General features: G+C 38.2%; 2 protein-coding genes across 2 annotated transcripts in view; one reads left to right on the top strand and one right to left on the bottom strand.

Moving 5' to 3' along the window:
* Positions 1 to 25,082, bottom strand: part of LOC123982746 (stonustoxin subunit beta-like) — an 868,592-nt gene that overhangs the window by 45,816 nt on the left and 797,694 nt on the right. The gene's annotated exons all lie outside the window — the stretch shown is intronic.
* LOC123983548 (neoverrucotoxin subunit beta-like) lies at positions 20,820 to 25,077 on the top strand (the record flags this gene model as incomplete). Its single annotated transcript, XM_046069801.1, has 4 exons — positions 20,820 to 20,857; positions 22,033 to 22,147; positions 22,498 to 22,597; positions 23,990 to 25,077. Coding segments are annotated over exons 2-4 (1,269 nt in total), but the record flags the coding sequence as incomplete, so codon positions are not given.

The following is a 25,082-nucleotide window of genomic DNA, read 5'->3' on the forward strand; positions in this document are numbered from 1 at the left end:
AAGATGTCTTTACAAGATTTAACAAACCCTATCGAATTGGGAAGCATCCTTACTTTTGGAACTTTTTGATGAGCCAAAGATTTTGTTTACTTGTAACTCATTAATCTCTAACAATTCTAAAACCTTGTCAGTAGCATCTGTAGGTATAACAATCAGTTCCCTTTTAGTAACTCTCCTTCCTAGCTCATTCACAGATTCAAGAAAAAACTTATTAAATACACATGCAACAGCAGGTGATCATCAATTAACTTTCCCTGAACAATACTTTTAAAATCTCCTGCAAACTTCAGGTCCTTCTTAGTGATATTATTGATATTTTCCCAGATCAATTTAGTATTGCCTCTTGCCTCATTCAGAATATTAACATAAAAATTAGATTTAGCAAATCTTAGCTCTTGGATAACCTTATTTCTTAGACCTTTTATATACGAACATATCAGTGTCCCTTCTTGTTTGAAGTGCCTTCCCAAGCACAGTATCTCTAGATTTCATCAGTCTTTTTTGTTATTTTATTTTCTTTTTTTTTTTCTTTTTTTTACATTTTTTGTGAAATCTAATCTCTAAATCTTTCCCTCACTAAATTGATTTGTTGTTTGAAAGTTTTACAGCCCATATCCAGATCATCAGATGACAATGTATAATCCCAGTTCAAGGTGTTAATTTCACTAACAAACTCTTCTTGCTTAGATCTGGGTATGCACTGAAAAATCTTTGTCTTACTTGCCTCATTTCCAAATCTATTTTTTTAGTCAACTTTCTGGCACATAGGTATAAGTTATGATCAGACAACCCAGTTATTAAATTATAGCTTTTAATTATTCGTTCTGGTTTGTTGGTAAATATGAGATCAATTTGTATCCTGAAATATTTTGCAATTCTAGTTGGACGTTTGGTGAAATTTCTCTGTGATCATCTTCAATTTCCTCCTTTTAGATTTATCTTCCCAATTCACATTAAAATCGCCCATCAATAATAATTCTTTGTTGGGATTACACTCTTTCAATACTACTATGAGTTGATCATAGAAAGTTTCATCTGCAAAAGAGGGCCTTTACACACCAATAATGTTAAAAGCCATTTGTTGGGACAAAATTATTTTTAACCCAACATATTCTAGTGTTACCTGCATTGTAAGTCACACATTCACATTTAATATCATCCTCCTCTACCATCGGGTCTGTCTCGTCTAAAACATTGATATCCAGGGACTGCAAATGCACTCATGGGAGTTGTTTTTTTCAACCACGTTTCAGTAACACAAAGAAAGTCAAGATTTGAGTCGGAGAGAAGATGATTTAACTGATCACTTTTAGCCTTGATGCTTCGGAGTGTCCTCCAAATAATCCCCTGGGTTTTAGCTTCAGATCCCACAAGATTTTGGCATGATTAACAGTTTGAAAAGTTTTGAATAATCTCTGCCTCTTCACTGCAGGATTTAGACATGTAGTAGCTATTATATGTAAAATATTTTGTAGGTGTAAGTTTCCACAGTCTGGCAGCAACAGATCGTCAGTTACATCATGCCCGGTGTTAATGGAAAAGCTCAACTCAGAAAGTTCACGATTTGGCCAACTCAACACTGGTACCGGAGGAATTCCACAAACACACGGTCGTAATTCAGTAAAGGCGGCGGCACTTTCTTCCCCCATTACACATTACTAAATATTGTATTTAGGGCTTACCCCTAATAGTCCATCGACTGTTGTGTGTGTGTGTGTGTGTGTGTGTGTGTAAAATTCTGGTGTAGTGAACAGTGTGGATTTGTGCATATTATATTAAATAATTTAGAGACTCAACTCCTCTTTTCTCTCCCAGAGAGAAGCCGGGGGTTTGATTATCAACCCTCTACAGACGGCTGAAGAGACCCCAACAGAAGGGGGGTGGAAAGGTCGCTTTCCCTAAGTGCTATTCCTGAACAGCCTGATCGTAAACCTGGCCACTCGGCAACAGCCGAGATAAGCCTCTCGGTGCCTGACTGTTAAACTGAAAAAAGAGACGCTAACCAGCGATTAGCGTTTCCCTGAACAGCCTATCAGAACTCTCCTTAAAAGGGGGCAGGAAACCCTAAACTGCCCCCCCCCCCCACACACACACACACACACGCACATAACCGTGGCAACTGTCCTTGCTCTGTGTTTCATTACCTCATCAAAGGGATACTCCTTCACACCTACGTGTGACAAAATCCAGGACAGCCCTGAATTTATGTATCCAAAGACTGCAGTCTCCAAAGACTCAAAGCATTAACTGTTTAATTAAATAATCTTTTAGTTACTTGATTACGTTTGCCTTTATTTGAGTAGTTATGTTACCATGTTGTTGCTATCTGTTGTTGATATTAGTGCTGAAAAGAATCTAAATAAGTTACTTTTGCAGTGTTTTTATTTTCAGCAAGATTAAGGACACTTTCATTTTATGTGTAACCAATGCTTGTTCACAATACTTTCTCACACAATTCCTTTAGAAATGATGATAAATGTCATACTACATGCTGTTAATTGCGAGCTTGAATTTCAGGCTAAATAACTACATTTTCCAGCTCCTGAGAAGATTGTTTTGGATTAATCTAAGCTGTCCTCATGTAACCTGAGCTCCCCCAAGTGGACGAAATAAGTATTACATACCAATGCCATTAATGTATAAATGTCACTCATTATTTATCACGTCCAATAATTTGACAATTGTTTTCCTGTTACCAAATGCTTAAACTTAGAACGGTACAACCATTTGACCATTGAGGCTTGATTGTGGAAAATATTTGTTTATAATATGCGCAAATAGATTTTCTTTTCCTTTTTTAAAGACATGTTAAAAGTTTGGAAAGGCAGTCCCTCGGGAAACGAAGGACTGCCCTCTGGGTAATCACCTTAGTTAGTTAATAAATTCACTGTAACCAAGGAATTGTGTGTATTGCCTACTTCTGAGTCCCTGCCAAGAGAATTTACCCTTTAGATATGAGACTGACTGACTGATTACGATTATTAACTAACTGATCACTGGTGAATAATTGTATAATTATTAAAAGCTACCTAGAGGTCCGGAGACTCTAGGTTAATAACAACTCCGGTGGTGCCCCTTTTGCGAAACGAGAGCTTTTTATGGATTGATATTTTCTGAATATTAAAATTCATAATTGGGTATTAATTCTTAAAATTCATATATAGTTTAGACATGCTACACTCGGTGTTTCTACAGACATATGACCTAAAACATACTCAGATTACACAAGTCACACAGAGTAGAAGAGACAAAAATAGTGTCTTTGTGGCAAATGTATGTGAACTTTTGCTTTCAGGATCTCAGAAAAATAGTTGTTGATGCTCATAGAGGCTGGAAAAGGTTGCAAAACCGTCTCTAAAGAGTCTGGTCTCCACCAATCCGCAGTCAGATAGACTGGGTACAAATGGAGGAACTTGAATACCACTGCTACCCTGCATAGGAAGGTCACAGAGGAACCCAGACTTACTTCTAAGCAAACAATTGTTAATGGAACAATAAATTCTGAATTTTAATACCAAATTCTCAATGAAAAGTTCAGCACATCTGTCCATGAACTGAATAAGGGAACGTGGGTCATACAGCAAGACCACTACCCTAAACACACAAGTTGCTCTACCAAAAAAGGAGAAGAATAAAGTGAATGTTTTGGAACGGCCAAGTCAAAGATCTAGCCTTAAAATGATCGAAGGGTGAGGACGTTAGCAGCTCATGTGAGGAAACCCACCAACATCCATGAGTTGAAGCAGCTCTGTACAGAGAAATGAGATTCCTCCAAATCGATGAGCAGGACTGTTCAACAGTTACTGGAATGTTTAGTTGCAGTTATTGCTGCAAAGGGGGGTCAAACCAAATCCTATAAGGAAAGGTTCACATACTTTCACCACTTGCAGATATACAACATTAGATCATTTTTCTCAATGAATAAAAGACCACGGATAATATATTTGTCTTATTTGTGGAAGTTCGTTCTTCTGTTGATCTACTTTGTGTGAAAATCTGAGTATCTTTTAGGTTATATTTGTAGAAATTCTTAAAGGTTCAGAAACTTCTAGCACCACTGTATATCATAATTCCAATGGCAATAATAAATGCCATAATATTATGAATTAACATAAATGTACAAGCGATGGCTGCAGAACATTGACTGAAGCCATAAGGTAAGAACATTTTACGAGGTTCTCCAGAGCAGCAGGCCTGCAGAAAGTCCAAAAACATAATTAAATCATAAAAGAACAGGCTGTCACCGTTGAGAATGTCCTCTCGGGACATCAGTCAGGTCTGTGAGGCCATACTTTAAATGTTCTGGCTGATATTGTGCAACAGTATGCTTAAATCTTTTCATTTCAAGCAAAAACTATTGAAGTTAAAAAGCTAAAAAAACTACCATGGCATGTGGCATCTGTAATTTCTTATTGTGTCCCTCATAGTATTGACCACATACTCCACCCCTGTTATTGCAAGAAGAAAAGCTTCCTCTCTGCAGATGCTGACCACCCAGTGTTCACCTGATCATCACTCAGGGCCACAGTGCTGACTTTGTATGTGCAGGCATACTTGCCGAGGCCCAGCAGGTCTTATTGCTGGCAGCTTTTCTGCACAGGTAACTTCAGCTTTTTCAAGGTTTTCCTCATCTATGTGTTTTCTGAATAATATATACACACATAAACACAAATTTGTTTTCACTCATAAAAGGAGGTGCTGCCCTCATAAAACAGCTTAATCCTGAGAGTTTTTCATGAATGTTGTTTACACATTTTTATAACTGTTTAACAATAATTCATGGAGGGAGGATGCCAAAGACAATGGTGAACAGTTGGGTTTGGTGAAAGTTCAACTAAAAAGCCAAAGTAGCCTATTGTGCTTTCTAACTTTGTTTTTTTTTTGCATTTGTTAGCATACTATTGTAGAATATCAGCCAGAACATTATGTAATATGGCCTCACAGCCCTGGCGTCCCGAGAAGACAGCCTGTTTTTTTAAAAAATGTAATTGTGTTGGCAGGGGCGTCACTTTGTTGAGGGACATAAGGGCTCAGATAAGGGCTGCGACAATGCACAATATTGGGTTCAAGAGAACATGCCAAGAAGTTTAACGTTATTTTGAAGAAATCTTCAATGCTGAAATCTTTGATATGACATTTTGTGTGTTAAACACTTACATTTTCTAAGTATTCTGGAGAATAAAACCTTTCTCAAAGCATTTTCATTTGTTATTTAACATTTCTTGTTGCAAGCTATTTTTCATAAAATTTTAACAAGTTATGCTTTCAAAAAGTAAAGGGGACAAAATCAGCCACTTCAAAAAGTGGTGGGGTCGTGTCCTCAGTGTCAATGACAACTATGGTTTTTGGACAGACCTGCCGGAATTGAGGACCTCTTAAAATGTTCTTACCTTGCAGCCATAGATTGTGCATTTATGTTATTTATGTATGCTATACAGTGGTGCTTGAAGTTTCAGAACATTCAGTGCCATTGAAATTATGTATTTGCATATATTGAATAAATGTTTAAGACTTGTATGGATTCTCATCACTTGCATTACACAATGGGAGTGTTGGATATTATACAAAACTGGAATGTGTAAGGAGAAGAAAGAGTCAAACAGTACATATAGCACAGTAGTAAACCATTCTTTTGGCCAGATAATCTGTATTATGACATTTCTGATGTGTTTGTTGCGTGAGCTGCTAAGAAGCAGACAGCAGAACCAGGTTAGAACAGAAGGGCATGCAGGTTTAACGCTGGGCTGTGGGTGAATGAAGACGGTAACTAGGTTACAAATAAATCCTTAATAATAAAAAACAAATGAAATGAAGAACAATAAATACATCTGTATCAGTAACCTGGGATTAAAACAGTTAACAAAAACACAAACCAGACATTCACTTAAATACTGCCAGCTGCTGGTAGGAAAGCCAAACAGATCTGTTACTATGGAAACCACATTAAATATGAATTAAATATTAAAAATATAGTGCTAACAGTAACAACTCTGCACACACAATAATTACCTAGGTTAATCTACCAACTGTACTGCACCAAACAATGCGTACATTAAACGTGACTCTTGCTGTTTACATGAAGAAATGCACAATATTATATATTGCATAATAAACTACTGTTGCTAACATATTTCTCTCGGTCCAGGTTTATTTATTGATTGAATCAGCGGCCGTGGCATCGTAACGTTAGATTGCAAACAGAAATCCCACATAAATGGCGAAAGGTGCCGTGACACCTCAGGGAAAACCTCTGGCATTTTTAAATTGCCACCGGAAATACCACATAAACGGCGAAAGGTGCCGTGGCATATCAGGAAAAATCTGTGGCATCTCAAGCTGCCACCGGAAATCCCACTGGTAACAGCTGATGCCACTATTTGAGCTTGCCCCTGCTGCAGTGGGCTGTGTAGTAGACCTACTACCAGCGTGAACCGTTTGTGATCGGACCCTCTGGCTGGATGAATTTTACGCGTAAATCATGCACAACAGCTGGGGCCCTGACGCAGCGCCATACAACTTTCTAAATTCTTCCATCTCACAGAGAAAAGAAAGGTCAGGTCGAAACAGTGTAGAGAGACTGCTGCAGCTGTTGTGTGAAGCTGCTTCCACCAATTATAAAACAAGTTCAAGACAAGACACTCGTCTTGTTTTATAAATCCAACGCACCTTTTTCCTTTACAGCTGAGGCCCTCCCTAAAAGGTGTGTTCAGTGTTGCTTTACCTGATCGGTGCTTGTAAAATATCCACTGTTCCTGCGTCTTCTAATGTCATAGCGATTTATAGTTTTCTCACCGCTGGTTTCTGTAACTGCATCTCCCGACAAACCACCACGGTTTTATTTCAGCGTTCTGTAACGTCACTTCGTCAACTCGAGTAGTTCACCTGTCACCTGCTCTGCTGCCCTCCGTGTACACACACACACACACACACACACACACACACACACACACACACACACACACACAGAGGCCCCTCACTGACTGATCTGTCACCCAAAGCTGAAACTGTGCTGCTGCCTCTTGCACTGTAGATGCTGTAAAGTTAATAATGTTGGATTATTGTTTCTTATTTCATGGGCTATATGAGAGTTTGGAGTAATGCATATAATAGTTTTTTTAAAAGAAAGTATTACATTTTATAAGTTCAATAGTTTAATGCTTCCTAAGGCAATGAGTAATCCTGTTAAGATAATTGTGATCTCAATATTGACCAAAATAATTAGCAGCCCTACATGAACATTTCATTTAATTCATGAAATTATAGGACATCTGTTGTGTGAAACTGCACCTCGGCCTTCTTTCTGTGCAGGCTAATGCTTCATTCAATACATTTTTATTATTTTTAACCTGTTTGTTGTGTGAAACTGCACCTCGGCCTTCTTTCTGTGCAGGCTAATGCTTCATTCAATACATTTTTATTATTTTTAACCTGTTTGTTGTGTGAAACTGCACCTCGGCCTTCTTTCTGTGCAGGCTAATGCTTCATTCAATACATTTTTATTATTTTTAACCTGTTTGTTGTGTGAAACTGCACCTCGGCCTTCTTTCTGTGCAGGCTAATGCTTCATTCAATACATTTTTATTATTTTTAACCTGTTTGTTGTGTGAAACTGCACCTCGGCCTTCTTTCTGTGCAGGCTAATGCTTCATTCAATACATTTTTATTATTTTTAACCTGTTTGTTGTGTGAAACTGCACCTCGGCCTTCTTTCTGTGCAGGCTAATGCTTCATTCAATACATTTTTATTATTTTTAACCTGTTTGTTGTGTGAAACTGCACCTCGGCCTTCTTTCTGTGCAGGCTAATGCTTCATTCAATACATTTTTATTATTTTTAACCTGTTTGTTGTGTGAAACTGCACCTCGGCCTTCTTTCTGTGCAGGCTAATGCTTCATTCAATACATTTTTATTATTTTTAACCTGTTTGTTGTGTGAAACTGCACCTCGGCCTTCTTTCTGTGCAGGCTAATGCTTCATTCAATACATTTTTATTATTTTTAACCTGTTTGTTGTGTGAAACTGCACCTCGGCCTTCTTTCTGTGCAGGCTAATGCTTCATTCAATACATTTTTATTATTTTTAACCTGTTTGTTGTGTGAAACTGCACCTCGGCCTTCTTTCTGTGCAGGCTAATGCTTCATTCAATACATTTTTATTATTTTTAACTTATAAAAACTTTTGAAATGTTTTTTTAAAGTTGGTGAAAAGCGCATTATGACTTGTTTAGGACTCAAAACTCAAAGTTTAAGACTTGGACTTGATGGTCCTTGACTTAAGACTTCACTCGGACTTGCCAGTCATGATCGGTCTGGACTTGGGACTCGACTTGGGACTTGAGTGCTAAGACTTGTGACTTGACTCGGACTTGTAAAACGATGACTTGGTCCCACCTCTGGTATCTACTATATTTCGGAAACAACCTAGTCAATTCGATTTTTTTACTTTGCCTATCTAACTATGGGCAAATGATGTCAACTTTATTATGTGTTTATTAAAATGAAACCCGAATGATGAACTGCTAGTTTAGAAATTAGGCCTATCATCAACCTACGTATTCAATAGCACAGACCGTACTGCAACTATTACGGTGATTCAAGGCCACAGGGCCACAAGGTTCTCCTCAGTGGCTTCAAAGGTTACGTCTAAATCCTAATCAGGAAAAACATCTCAGGTAATTTAACAATTGACATGGCCGCTCTGTAACGTTAGGCCTGTTTTTGGCAAAAGTCACAATGTACACACTGAGTCGACATGACAACACACGCTTCAGCTCAAGGCTTATTGTACACCATATATACACCATGTTCGTAGCTCAATATGAGCTGTTTTAGCCTTTTTTAATAGTTCAAAGGCTTTACACAATATACATTTTTTATTCTAATGCCTTGGTCATACCTACACTCATTCCAATTTTGCTCTTTCACGGTTTTACACTATTAAATTCTCTCAAGAATCAACTCATTTGTACAAACTTTCCCTTCTGTTTAACTAATTTGCTAAGCAAGCAGTTTTATAAACTATGGGCCAACGCTCTTTGGCAATGAGCCAAAAGGTTTTACACTCTAAAGATTACTTTTTGTGGTGCGCAATATCAAATTGAATTCTCTTTAATGTAGCAACATAGTTAGACACAAATCAAAATTGTTATATCATGCTTGCTTACCTTTTTTTTTTTTACAAGTCTTGACAATGTTACAGTCCCTAAACATTCGAACACCAAGAGAGAAGTACCAAAAACTCACACAGCTACAGTACAGTGTACTCGAGTTTTGGCAGCTAAAGTCCTGTTACCTCATTTCAAGAGCGTAAAAAACAGAACTATCCATCATTCTTGTGGGATGATATTTCTGGCAAATCTTAAGGGCTCTTTCCTGTTTTTCTTTACTATTCTAGGACACTGAAAAAACCCTAAGGATCATGGGAACAAGCTTTCATCTCCAACACATAGTAACAAAGACATTTGATTCAAGTATACAATACAGGCGTGACCCTTACCATTCGTTAAGTTTATGTTAAATTATCTTATATCATGCTGCTATGAGAGTGTGAACCTAAACTATCGATGAACTGACTCTTAGAGTTCACAGAGTACATTCTGACAAAAATATTGGCACACAAAAAGGACTGTGTTCCTGCCGACCCCGGTCAGCCTGAGTTCACTAAAAGTCAAGTTGACACTTCTACTGATCCACTTCCCGGATTTGTTTGCTTTATCCGTAGTCTGCCTCATTTGTATGGAATTTCCTTTTCAATCAAAATTAAATCAAATCAAAAGTTCTGCACTGGGTTGCCAACTACGTGTAAGTTCAAACGTAGCCTAGTTTGAATGTAATTTCTTACTTAATTGGGAGTTTACATGCTACTAACATTTAAAGGGCCCGTGTCCACCAAAGCATTTTTTACCAGCTGAAACGCAAAAAGCGTTTTTGAGGCACAGCGTTTTTTCCGACTGCTTTAGTTGCTATGATACATAAAATCCGTGGAAGTGATATAGCAAGTAGTTCTACCTGACTTTACTGGATGTACAAATGTCAACACAGAGTAGAGTCCTTGCTCTGTATGAAGAGAAGGCTGAAGCAGGTAGAGAGAGAGGACGGACTCGCCATATGTGGGTTCATGAGATTTTGTGGGCGAGGAAAAATCTCGGCGAGTAAGAGCTGAGGTTGGACAAAGCCCGGTTCCAGGATAGTAACCGTTGCTACGGTATGGTATTTGCCCTGCACCTCCTCTACCGTGATTGGACAGCTGAGTAAAAAGTGACAGTGACGAGCGCAGCATTTTTCCCAAAGTTGAACATTTTTCAACTCTCGCCAACCGGAAACTTCAGTACCCAGGACGGAAAAGACGCTCCCATTGCAATGAATGAAGTGAAAAAAGATGCTGGTGTCAGAAAGAAACACGGGCCCTAAGGGTTACACCAGCAGAAATAGTTCCAACGTAGACATAAGTTACAACTTAAATCTTACAGCTATCCCTTAGTAGGTGTAAAGTCCTCCATAAAATAGTCAAGTGGTTGTCATGGCGCATCGTTCTGAAAGGTAGGATAAGCTAGATGAGGAGGAGCAAATTACATACCTTCTGTTTTGCGTCGGCAACGCGTTCTCTGTGATAGATTACACCCCTTGAACATTTATGATCATTTTGATTTGTACTCACACTTTCACGGACAGAAACGTTGCCCTCAGACCTTCCCGACAAGTGTCTCTGCCACTAAGATATTTTGCTACAGGATAATTTCAAAACTTGGTTGGTGATTCAATTCAAGTGCATGAATATACTTTGTGTAGAACAACAAGAGAAGTTGCACAATCATTATTTAACGACTATGTTAAGTTTCCAACTCAGCCTGAGCAACAAAATATGACCAGTCAGAAGCCCTACCAGATAGCCCCGACTTGGCTGCATAGATGGCATCCACATCAGAATCAAGGGACCCAACATCAGTAAGAATGCTTAGTAAACAGGAAGGGAGACTTGAAAATGGCTCATGACCCCATACCGAAACCCAGCAAGTGTCAGTGAGCAGCGCTACAATTCAGCACACACTAAGAACAGAAAGGCGATGGAGGGCTGCATAGGTACATACAAAGGAAGCTGTGCGTGATGCGTAAAGGCCAACAGGACTGTTTTATCCACCCATACGTTCTCTCTCTGATGATTGTTTCCAGAATAAATAACAGCTAGCAGCTGCTGAGTGAAAGCCAGCTTTAGTTTCACCTGCAACATTCTGTTTACGGACTCATCGTCAGGCATCGCTACAAATAGTAACCAATGTGAAAGTACAAAAGAAAGCGATGCTCTTTTCAACAACAGGATACTGTTAATATATTAGAATCAATCCAGTGATCATCAGACTGAGAGGTTACAGTGTGAAGTGTTTCATTTGCTCTGAGGAGAAAATCCGCTTTTAACTGCTTTTAACACGTCGTTAATGGAAAGTGAAAGTATTTACTTGCCGGTGTTACACCAAAATCTGTGACCTATCAGATTCTGTGACCCAAATGGCGAGTTAAGCGCCTGGGGCTTTGCGGACGATGTGAAGCGGTTGCAGTTTGGTTGGGTTTAGGCACCAAAACTTGTTCGTTGGGTTTAGGTACTGAAAGTTCTTGGTTGGGTTTAGGTACCAAAAGTTCTTGCTTATGGTTTGTCGTTTGGATGTAGTCACAGAATCTGATAGGTCTCAGATTTTGGTGTTACACCAGTGTTAAAGAGCAACTCAGGCTACTTTCCAACACGCCACCAGTGCCATGGTGAGCACTCACTGGATTTCAGTTGTATTAGTAGAACAATAAAGCCTTAAACTGAAAAGACTGCCTGATTTTCTAAATGTTTGCATCTGCCCAGCTCTGTGCTGTGAGAAGCGCCAGAGCCCAGGACTGATCTGCGTAACTGCGCACAGCCTGGATGACAGCTCATTTCGGTTAATGAAGCAAAATGCAGATTACAAACCGGGGGGGAGGGGCAAAACATAGATTTTGAAATGTGGAAGGGACATGTCCCCCCCCATGTATAATGTATGTATGTGTTTCCATTTATTTGTTAGGCTACAAAGTTGTTAAATTTCGATTTCAATGATTCTTTGTTTTCATTATATTTTGATAGCAGGATGATGATTTCTTTATGTTTAAAGATTTTTTTCTTGGTCTACAGTCAGACATGGCCAAATTCCTGAAACAGTACACAAAAGTTAACTTAACGTCAACATAGCATTACAGGGTAAGCAGGTATAACTGTTAACAAAACTTGACATTAGACACTAACATTATTTTGTTGGGAAGCAAATATATTGGGTTACATAACTTAGCTAATTTACAACTACTAATAACTAACAGTTTGTGAAGGATATCAATATGTGTTCGGCATAATGTTATAATTTCATTTGCCCGTTATAAGGTAGGCTACTGTTTGTTAAGGGTGTAATTATATTACGCCTACGTCTTTAACAGTCTTGGTAGCCTTCAGTACATGTCTCAGAGTTGGACGTCTCCTGTCTGCTCTTTTAGTGGAACGGTAACAATACTTGTTTGATAAATTTGGAAAGTTACTTGCTGGCCCTAAAGGTTAACAGACGAGATGGCGGGAATACGGAAAGGATTTCGAATCAAGATATTCGAAAAATAAAAAAATAAAGGTAAAGAAAAAATAAGATTTGGAAGATAGATAAACTGAATAATAAGAAAAGTTTAGAATTTTAAGGGATCTTGAGAACGTATGTTCTCAGGCATGAATTTAGCTCAAAAGCAAATTTCAAAGACAAGTTTCAGAAAAAGAGAGAGAGAGATTGATAAACTTTGTTTTAAACAGATCTGTCCTTGAGGGTGTGACAGGAGAGTTGGGGGTCGTTCTGCCCACTCTGGTTCAGTTTCATTGTCTTTCATTGTCTAGTCACTAAATTAGGTTTTAAATTTCTACATTATGTGCATATGACCATGTCTCCTTTCACAACAGCTCCGGGTGGTTCTGGCTGCACCTGGGGCCTCGTGTAATCAAAGAATTTGAAAAGTACGTACGCACAGAAAAGTACACACGCACAAAAATACATGTATAAAACCAGGCGTACGCCAGGTCCTGCGTACCTTTCCTTTATACATCCCCATCAACGTGAAATTGAGCGCACATGCACGAGCCATATACTCCGCCTTGGCTCTTCCCATAAATTACTATGCAAATGACCAGAAATATGCCAGCGTCACCTCCTAAGGTCCAAATAACAACGGCCAATCCTGCTGCAAAACGTGAAAAAGAGAAATTTCACTAAGTGCAAGATCGAGGTGCTGATCATTGAAGTGGAGGCTTGATGGTTTGAACTCATTCATCATCAACAAACGCAAAACGATGGAGTGGCTTAGTGTTACAATAACAGTCGATGCAGCCGGCTCAGAGACTCGTAATGGCTGAAATAAAGAAAACAAAACAACAGAAAGAGTGGGGATAGTACCGTGATGGTACGGTTCCGCAGGTTGGTCTGTCTAACGCTGGACTCAGTTCAGCAGACTCTAAAGAATCTATATCAAAGTATTAGCCCGTCATCATCATGGGCCAGGAAATCTTAGTCAGCTAAATCAAGTCTATAACTATATTACTTACTTTACTCCGGCGGCAGGAAACGGTGAGAAGCAGGCAGTCCCCAACTCAGACTGGCGCCACTTGTGAATGAGCTGTATTCTGCACAGTATAATGCAAACAAGTTAGATGTGACTTTTACTTTTAGTAATCCCACTCGGAATTAAATTTAAGACCAATTTTACAATAAACAAAGTTGAAGAAAAGAAAATGCTAAATGACAAAAAAAACCTTGAACTGACATCAATTAAACTAACATTTAGGGAGTTTTGCCTAAATGTTTAATATGATTTAATAATCTGAAAGATTGCAGATCCACAGTGTATCTTTTGGTGTGAGTAAACTTCCCAAGGATGACATATCCGATGCCAAAATTACCAATTTACGTCCATAAATCCGCTTAAAGGTCGCAGAAAAAACACTAACGTTAACTAGAAATAATCACATTTCAAGTTTTCTTCAGTAATAATGTCATCAAGTGATAGTTGTCTGTACACCCAACTTCTCATTGCAAACAGTAACTGCTAATAGCTTAAAAACGGGACTCTAATGAGTACCTTTAGTGTCAAGTAACTACATTTTGTCACTTTTTCTGAAAGCGTTGGTATTGGATGCCTTGAGATGAGAACGGGTTCCTGGATCTCATGCCATAGCTGCCAGAAAATCTTGCTTTCCTTATCATCCCTCTTTTCTCACCAACTACCCAACTACCTCCCGAAAGATTCCTTGAAGGGCACCTGTACCTGAAACTGAGGACATCAACCCGCTCTAGAGAGCTTAATCCCAAAGAGTTTGTGTATGTTTTTTATCTGTTCACAATTTCCTACCTGCCGGCAGGAATGGACAATTACGCAGCCATTATTCTATATCCAGCCTAATTCTGGAGGCGTGGTTCTACCAAAATCCACTCCCACGCCACTTTCGGCTTGCTTCAGAATTTCAATTAGGACACATACCAGAGTACGCTTGACCACACTGTACATTTAAGAGATTTATTGATTTAACAAAACAGAAAGATGTACAAGGCTTGCATTTACTGAATAGCCGCATTGTGAAAGCATTCTGGGGAAGCTATGATAGGGAAATCCACTGTAGCACCCTCTCATAAACCTTCAGAGAGGAAGAAGGAGATGAGGAAACAAGATAGATAAAGGGGTGGGGGCCGGAGGGTGGAAGGAAAGAGGAGGAAATGGGTTGTGTGGGTATTTATGGAAATGCTTGGAGTGATGTAACTGATGTGTGGTCATGCTCCTGAAACTCTACTAAGTACCTCCACTTCACTAGCAAGGACCCCCCCCACTGACAGATACATTTAAATGATTTATTGATGAACAAACCAGAAAGATGTACAAGGCCTGCAGTTGCTGTATTACTGGGCTGGTCGTGACAAAGCACCCTTATCAGCTACCATCAAAAACAGGAAACTGCACTTATTCCACACAAAAGCCCATGCAAGAGTTGGGTGGTAGGGGGTCCACACCCAAGAAAATTTTGAATGTTTTCCAGTTAACAAATGTGCAATTTCACATCATTTTCGACTATTATTATTACCGTATATGTATACAAAAAAAAGTTGGAAAAGCTAGAGGAGATTATAAATAAACAACATCCAAAAAGCTGAACTTGCTTCTGGGGAGGAAAAGTAATTTAGTTAGTTTTGATGCTCTCCACAATGATTTTACATTCATGGTACAGCACCACTCATTAAAAACAGGATTGTTCATGTTTACCTTTTGTCTTTTTTTTACTGCTCGTGACATGTATTTAAATTAACATAAAATCTAAAAGAAATGTCTACTCATTAGCTTAAAGGTGACTACTTTGCTTCCCATTTGCTTTACTAACCTTAGCTTCTCCATGGTCACCACCGTTCTTTCTTTTCCTAACCAACAAGTTTTTCAGACTGAAATCTAATTTAACTATCAGGATGTAGAGTATGTTTAAAGGACAGAATTGTACACCAGTTTAGTCTAACTTTTACCTCATGCGGCCAGTGCTTGAAGTGGGCTGGTACTTTGTAGTACCAGGATTTTTCTTGCATACTGGCCAATCTCACAAGCTGCCGGTACTCTTTTGTTCCCTCTCCATATCAGGTTCTCTGGGCACTATGTGACGCTCATCTGTTCCCATTCTCACCTGACTGCTAATTTCTGTCGGTGGAGGCAAAGTATGGAGAAGCTTGGTGGCCTTTCACGCAGCTGTGCGCATAAACTTGCCCATCAAAGCCACTTTTCATGAACTGACCAATCACAGCCTAGCTGGGGTGGGATATTACAAAAAGGGTGACGTGCCACAGCAAACCTTCGAAATGTTGAACTTGCTGTTGTCCAACGTAAATTAATAACTTAAAAACTTGCGGTGACATTTTTGTAAATATTTGATTGTATCTTTTATGTGAAAACACTGAAGAAATGAAAGTAGTGAGTGTGCGGCTTGTATAACTGTAAATTTGCTGTCCCCTCAAAATAACACATCACACAGCCATTACACATGTCTAAACCACTGGCAACAAAAGTGATATTATGGGATGGCGTAAAATAGCACTCCACTTTTAAGGGCATTCCAGCATGCCATGTCAACGCATTTTAAGCTTTTTGCTTGTCCTTTCACTCTGTTCAGTCCCTATAGACCTAAGCAATACAAGGGAGGTTAGTACTAACTGCTAGCAGAACGGCCGTGAGGCCAATTTGTGCAGCTCTAGGGTTAACTGGTCGACATGCATATTATCAATTACTTAGGTTTAGGCAGTGATGGTTAAGGTTAGCGCATGGTGCTTCAACAGGGGATGTCAATGCTAACATTGTTTGCCAACTAGCTACTTAAACTTTAACATAGCTAACACAACGTAGCTAACGCCATGTAGCATGGTAACGACATAACGTCACTTACGCAAGTTACGCAACCTAGGTAACTTAAATAAAAACAAAAAAATTATGTCTTATTGTTTTTCATTTTCCTTTCACACGGGAACTGAACGACCAACTTACGTATTTATCTACCCGACCACCACTCCACCACCATAGTGTCGGACTTTCATGGCTAGTTATATCCCACACCTGCTGTTATTTCCATGTGACAGTAGGCGTAAAATGGCCGTTTAGACTGCATTGACTTCTGTTGTGCAGAATATGTGGACAAGGATTTAAATTATATGGTGGTTGAAAAAATGTCATTGGCGGTGGATAATTTACTGGAATGTTTCACAAAAGAAAAATATTACTGTGAGTTGCATATACAGGTCACCAGGTTCGAATATTGAAATATTTAAGGACTAGATGGAAGAGACACTTACAAAAACTAGCCAAAAAGTCATATTCATCTGTGGGGACTTATATTATAATATTAATTTGTTAAACCCAAATAACCATAAAATTATTTCACACTCTATACAGATGGTAACAAACCAATTTCCAAAGGAGAGAAGAAACAATGGAGGCAAAGTTTATCTGCTAGCACAAGACTGGGAGTTTATTGATAATGAAAAAGATGTGGACAAAGCATATAAAGAATTTCTAAGAATATTTAAATTATTATTATTGATTATTATATGATAAAAATTGCCCAATTAAAATATATAGCAGGAAACAAAAACAAAATGATAGACCGTGGATTTCCAAAGGATTACAAAATTCCTGTAAAAAGAAAAATACACTATAGAGAAGTTATAATACACAGAACTATAAAAATAAATATAACAAATATAAGAATAAGTTAACTAATATTATGAGAACTTGTAAGAAAGAATACTACACAAAACTATTAAGTAATAATAAAAACAATATTAAAGGTATGTAGAACATTTTAAATAATATTATTAAAATAATACTAGACAGGCTACTTATCCCCATTACTTCATTGATAATGATAAAAAATATTAATAACATGGAGAATGTGGTTAATGATTTTTTTGCAAACGTGGGACCAAACTTTGCTGAACAAATCTCAGTTCCACAAACAATAGAAAGTAGATATAATGTAATAGAAAGAAATCCCAGTTCTATATTTCTGACAGCAGTAGATGAAAAAGAAAGAATAGATATTGTTAAAGAATGCAAAAACAAACCATCTACTGATCACGATGTAATTGATATAAAAATTATACAAACAGTAATAGAGGGGATCGTCAAAACACCGACGAACATCTGCAATTTATCAATTTCCAAAATGAAATACCAAAAGTCATTCCTCTATACAAAACTGGAAATAAACACCACTTCACAAATTACAGGCCTGTCTCTCTACTGCCACAATTTTCAAAAACTTTAGAAAAACGATTTAACTGCAGATTAGAGAAATTCATCGATAAAAACACTACTCACTGACAGCCAATATAGATTTAGAAAAAACAAGTCAACATTAGTAGCACTAACGGAAGTTAGGGTATTCATTGATCTAAATAAAAAAAAGCAGAGACAGACAACAATTTGTGAAGATGGGAGATTATTCGTCTGAATGTCTGGGCATGGCTTGTGGTGTCCCCCAGGGGTCAGTGTTGGGACCAAAGTTATTTTTATTATATATCAATGATATTTGTAAAGTATCTGAAGTATTGAATTTTGTATTATTTGCAGATATATTTGGTTCAGGGGACAGCTTACAGCAACTCTTCGAATCAATCACTTCAGAATTCAAGTAAATAAAACGACGGTTTGACGTGAACAGGTTATCAATAAAATTTAGTAAAACTATATTCATGGTATTTGGAAACTGTAAGTCAAATCATAAAACACAGATACAGATAGAGGGTGTTAACAGAAAGAGTACATGAAAACAGAATTCCTTGGGGTGATCATAGATTACAAGATTTGCTGGAAGCCTCACATAAAACACATCAAAACCAAACTGTCCAGAAGTATTGCAGTGCTAGCAAGAGCTAAGCACATTCAGGATCTTAAATCACTTCACATCCTGTACTGTTCACTATTGTTACCTTATTTGAATTACTGTTTAGAGGTCTAGGGAAGCACTTATCAACATTCACTACAGCCACTAGTCATAATGCAAAAAAGAGCCATGAGAATCATTCACAACGTCGGATTTCGGGATCATACAAATTCATTGTTTCTACAGTCTAAATTGCTAAAATACCATGATCTAATTTAATATCAAATTGCAGTATTCATGTTGTTGGACTGTGACTTTAAATCACCCTTTTTAAACTATGTGTAGTCTTTGGTCCTGTGTGTTCTTTAATGAAGCTATAGGAGAAGGCGTTTTTGGTCCAAATTAATCAGTTTTATTCAAGTAAATGAATAAAGCTTCCAGAACTCTGGGTTGTGAGTCTTCCTTTCCCTGACCACCAACAAGCTGGGTCAGTTCATGAAGTCTGACTCTATCTCTCCCTGACGATACATCGTCAAGTCATAAAACAAAAGTGTAGGTTAGTGGATGATTGGCCCACGTACTCTGACCCCAATGTTTCATCATCCGACTCCACGAATCACCATGCTGTTGCAGGGCAGATTACGAGAGTAGTCCCTGAAAGGAGATATCTTGGAGAACAGATCTTTTGTACCACATTCCAGACCACCCTTCACCCATCTCCTTGTTTTCCTGTTCAGTTCTCCTTATCTGATCCTGCACAGAGACCCCCTGTAACTGCCCTTCTCCAAAAACACACACATCCGGTCTAGTTTAATAAATGATAGACCAACATATAAACTTCTACCTATAAAATAAATCAGAGATCAATATAAGAAAACACAATAATTTTGGTTACCCTGAGTAATACAACAATCATGCTATCATAATCTCTCAATGTTCAAAGCCAGAAGTAGCCTACTGCCTGGGAATATACAAAAGATGTTCTCTGAGAGAGAGAGAGAAGGTACGATTTAAGGGGAAGGGGAAATTTTAAGACTAACAGATTTAGGACAACAAGGAAAAGATTATGTTTATCAATTTGAGTTAAATTGTGGAATAAACTAAATGAGAACCTAAAGCAATGCCCAAACATATTCCTTTTCAAAAAAAATGTACAAAGAAATTATTTTCAAGACGTATCGAGAAGCACTTTAGTAAAGGTAGGAGTGCTCCTGTGTTTGTTTTTTTGTTTGTTTTTTTGCTTGTATTTTTTGCTGTTTGAATAAGTACATAATCGAGGTTAGGTAAATAAATACTTGGTCACTTTAATATTATGAAAAAAATGTATATAAAAAACATAATTAGAATATAAAAATTGTTAATTTAAGGAATGTAAAAATTAAAGGGGTAGGAGTTCATAAGTTTTACTTCTTCCTACTCCTTTATGCACATGTGATAGAAGTATGTTAACACAGGAAAGAAGGGTACTTTGCTGCTCATCTGTTGTTTTTTTCTCCTATGTTTTTAAACATTATGCTTTCTCTTGCATGCATAAAGATTTCAATTCAAATAATACATGTGGTCCACCATTTGTACAAATTTCATCTCTCTCCATATTTCTAATAAACCAAACCACTACTACTACTACTTCTTCTTCATTCTTCTTCTTCGTACATATTCAACATACTGATGAAATGCGCTCCATAGAGCTGTTTGTCTGTTTGGGCTACAATAAGGCAAGTGTTTTCTGTTTGCTTGACAGAAAAGAGTTCAACTCTTCTTTGAGCAAGACAGTTAGTTGCTCCAGAGGCGTGCAACTTCTGACATATACAGCAATTGTAACACGCTTTGGATAAAAGTGCCAGCTAAATTAGGAAATGTAATTATTCCCAATATACATATACCTACAGTGTGTGAGTGTGTATACATGTATGTATGTATGTACTTATGTACGTACACTCACACACGCACTCTAGGTATAGATTACCTGAACTGAGGAAAAACTAAAGCATTGACCAAGAGATCAAGACAACATTAGGTGCTTTTTAGTGTAAAAGGCATCACTTGTGCATGCTGCTGGAGGTGTGCCATAGGAGGAGTCAATTGAGTAGCTGCCAAGATATAAGTAATCTCGCATCACCGATCATCAGGACTGGCAGCTCCAGTTGGAAGACTCGCACACAACTCAGCTGATCTACAAAACTTCACCAGATGAGGATAAATGTACTGACAGAGAGGCAGAGGGTGGTAAAAATAGAAATATATATTTAGACTTTTACTGAACTCCAGTCTGTGTAAAACTAACACTGTCAGAATAGTGTCTGCAGGATATTGTATTTCTATGCACAGTAAACTTTCTTTGTCTTGTCGTCCTTTTTGTTTATGTGCTCTCAGGAGGAGGCAGCTAGAGGCAGCACAGATTAGTACACTGGCATCCTGTCTCTGGCTAAATCTACATCTGTCCACTGCAGAGGCACAATCCACAAGCTGGGTGAGTAAGTTTAAATTAGTGTATTAGTATAATATTATAACATTAAATAAAAAGTATTTTGTTAGTAAAATATTAATTTATTTATAGTTTACACTTTATTGGGAAAGTCTGCCTACAGATAGTTTATAAAGTTTATGTAACATTTGAACAGCTTATTTTTTATAACAGTTTTCTGATATTATACCACTGTGGTAAGGTTTGATTACGGCTAATGTTGGTGTATTCATTATAATTTCATATAATAGTACACTATAGACTTATAGCAGATCACGGACAATATTAATTTCAGTTAGATTAAACAGCAGTTTCATTCATCCAGGTGGAGAAAAATTGTAAACATAGTGGTTAACTCTGGTTTTTGTTAATGCTATACTAACTTGTCAATAGAGAGCCTAAGTCACTCACTTCCGCTTCCGGCTGATGGGACCTTATTTCGGAAAAATATGTACGGTAGTCAATGGCGAGAGATAACTTATATTTTTATCCCGTTAGAATTGAGCCTTGAACTACACATATGATGTTGGTCAATTTAAAATACAATTTTGCAAGTCAAGAAAGTCGTAGTTTGTCGTAAAACAGTAAAGTTACATGTCGTTTTGTGTGAAAACCGTTCAACGAACTACATCTCTCGTCTCGCATAATATACGTCACCAACATGTTAGTGCGGTAATGCTAGCTAAGGTTCGTTGCTACTAGCTGGATAACTTAGCTGTGTTCCACACAGAAATATATCTCACCTGATGTGTTTAATCCAACGATTCTCAGTCCTTTTATCACATCATCCTCTCATGTAAGTTTTTTGACGTTAACTTCAGAAACATTAGCTTCAGTCATTGAGACAGTTACGACGTCACATACGCAACTTTTGGGTTTGTGGTCTTTGTAATTTTGTATTTTCAAAGTCTTATACTTAAACAGTTTTACATCAAACTGCAACTTTCTTGACTTTAAAATGTATATTTTAAATTGACAAGCATCATATGTGTAATTCAGGGCACAATTCAAACGGGATCAAAATATTTGTTGTCCCTCACCATTGACTACCGTACAATATTTTTCCGAAATAAGGTCCCATGGTGGTCCGCCGGAAGGGGAGGGACTTAGGCTCTCTATAATCAGAACCATTCATGCAGAACAACAAGTTAACTTTTTTGTTAATTTCCCGCCCCATCCAGACTGTGATTGGTTGGTTCACGAAAAGTGACAGTAATGAGCAACAAAAGGAACCCAACATGCTCCCTGTTCTGTTTCTGCCGACAGAGAAAAGCAGGCAGGCGAGAACGGGAAAAGGTGAGCGTCACATAGTGCCCACTGGGGCCAAATGAACCACCCAAAAAAACGGTTATAGAAAGGGCAGGTAGGAGTACCAGCAGCTTTAGAGAAGTGCAGGTATGCACGTTACACCAAAGAGTAGGGGAAAGCAGCCAACACAATATCCACAAAGAAATACAAAGACAAATATATATATATATATATATGATCACTACTCTGTATAAAACTATTGGCTGTCAGAATAGAGTCTGCAGGGAAATATTATATTTCAGTGCACAGTAAAACTGTCAGTGTTTCTGCTTCTTTGCTGTCCTTTCTGTTTGCTTGACAGAGGAGAGTTTACTCCCAGTGTTATAATTTCTCAACAGGTTGGAGAAATGGCCTCAGATACCATGAAGGTTGCTGCCCTGGGTCGACCCTTCACCCTAGGAATGTTCTATGATGCTCGGACAGATCAACGGATCCCAGGTAAGTCTTGATTTAGGAGCCTGTCCGCCACAGAAAAATTAGCATATAGGTCGATTTAGCCACACAAAATGACTGTACAATGTAACACATGACAAAGAAGATTGCATCGTTGAGCTCACATGATTCATATTTGGAGGTGGGTTCAAAGTAATAATGTTGTCGTTTAGGTTGGAGGACTTGTTTTGACTTAGATATACTGTAAATCTGTCAGTCACAACTCTGCTTACAGTAACTTTGAAAGAATTTCATACAGTGCTATTTAACTCCACTTAAACCTGAAAACTGACTCTGAATGTGTATCGTACGGTGGCACTGAGAGGCCAACGCACTGCAACTTAAGAAAACACATTCAAATTCATCACAACACAACACATTTAGACAACACAACAACATTAACACAACACAACACATTAAGACAACAAATATCACAATTGTTCAATGTCGATGTGAAAATGACCGAAAACACTTACATTTTAGCTTCATTCACTGACGGAAAAAAGTCCTAAACTGCCGCTGCAAAACCATGGGAGCACAACCAAAACAAGATTCTTCGTCTTTTCTGTTTTTTTTGCCGGATCCAAACACCTTGTTTAGGTGCACACCGCCCCCTACTGTCCCAGAGTGTGTCATTTCAAGGCATTATGTACTTCAGGTTACAGGTTCAACCAAAACACCATGCTGTGTGCATCACTTAAAAGGGTCCCCTGGAAACACTTCCGTTGTGTTGTCTAAATGTGTTGTGTTGTCGAAATGAGTTGTGTTTGTCGAAATGTGTTTGTGAATTTGAATGTTTTTTCTTAAGTTGCAGTGCGTTGGCCTCTCAGGGCCACCGTAGTATTGGTTCTAAATAAGTGAAAACATATATTTTTAAGGCCAGTTAATTTGACATTGAAAAACATCAAGCAGTGAGATTAGAGGACATAGTTTTAGTGTAACATTTGTGTGTGCTGTCTTACCTCTTTGTCCTCTTCTGTGCTCTCTGCCTGATGCCTTTGTTTGAGTTCTTCCACCCAAAACACACACACACACACACACAGTGAGCAGCAGAGAATCTTTAAATACCATGATGAAATTTCTCATTGTGTTACTATTGTAAAGAATTTTCACATCTTCCCGTCTTAATCTGAAGTAGACAGTAACATACAGCAGAATTTATTGTTGCGTTGTTACACAGTTACGCTCATGTTGTATGTTACCATACACCATCAATCCTATAATCCTTTTATTAATTAGACTCATGTCAGAGAATGAATCCAGCAAATATATCAGCTGTTTAGGTAACTGCTGCCAGGAAAAGAAGCTGCAAAATATAATAACCTAATCTAATCCCTTTATTTTTTAACGATCCTGCTTAATCAGATGACTGATAGTGTTTGTTGTTAATTTTTGTAGGTTTGACATTGTGGGATGAAGAAACTCTACAAGAGAACACAGTTGAAAGCTCTCAGCACAGCAGTGCATTTGAAATTTCTGCATCTGACTCCATTGAATCCAGGTCCTTTCTGCTGGATGTTGATGCTTCTCTGAAGGTCAGTTATATGTGTGGACTGATTGAAGTTGGAGGATCTGCCAAGTATCTGAATGATACGAAGAAATTCAAGAATCAGGACAGAGTGACGTGTCAGTACAAAGCTACCACACACTTCAAACAGTTGTCAATGACTCACCTTACAACTATGGACAAACATCAAATAGATGTTATTCAAAAGAGCTCTGCAACTCATGTAGTCACAGGCATCCTTTATGGAGCAAACGCTTTCTTTGTATTTGACAGTGAGAAGTTAGACTCCAGCAGTGTTCAGGACTTTCAGGTCAGCATGGAAGCTGTGATACAGAAGATCCCCAAATGTAATGTTGAGGGGAAAGTTGAACTCAAGCTGACCGATGAAGAAAAAGCTCTGACTGAGAAATTCTCCTGCAAATTCTACGGAGACTTCATTCTTGAAAGCAACCCAGCAACATTTGAAGACGCAGTGAAGACCTACATACAACTTCCAAAGCTGCTGGGAGAAAAGGGAGAGAACAGTGTTCCACTGAAGGTCTGGCTGATGCCACTGAAGAAGTTTTATTCAGAAGCTGCTGAGCTGGTGAGAGAGATCAGTGTTGGACTAGTGAGCAAGATAGAGTATGCTCTGGAAGATTTAAGTCAAGTGGGAATGAGATGCAACGATTCTCTGGACGACAGATCGGTAGAGAATTTTCCACTGATTCAAGAAGAGTTAAGCACTTTCCAAAAACTGTGTAATGTTTATGCAACTAAACTCCAACAGACCATGGAGAAGAAACTTCCCTCAATCAGAGCAGGTAAAGAAGATGAGAGCTCAACAGAAAAAGTCTTTGAAGACAGAGACAAGTCACCATTCAGTCATGAGAAATTAAGCAAGTGGATGGAAGACAAAGAGAGAGAAATCAACATCATCAGGTCCTGTGTAGAAAAGATGGAGGGAACACAGATTGTCCACAATAAGTCAGAGCTGGACAGAGA

Source organism: Micropterus dolomieu, linkage group LG14, assembly GCF_021292245.1.
Source record: "Micropterus dolomieu isolate WLL.071019.BEF.003 ecotype Adirondacks linkage group LG14, ASM2129224v1, whole genome shotgun sequence".
NCBI lineage: Eukaryota > Metazoa > Chordata > Actinopteri > Centrarchiformes > Centrarchidae > Micropterus > Micropterus dolomieu.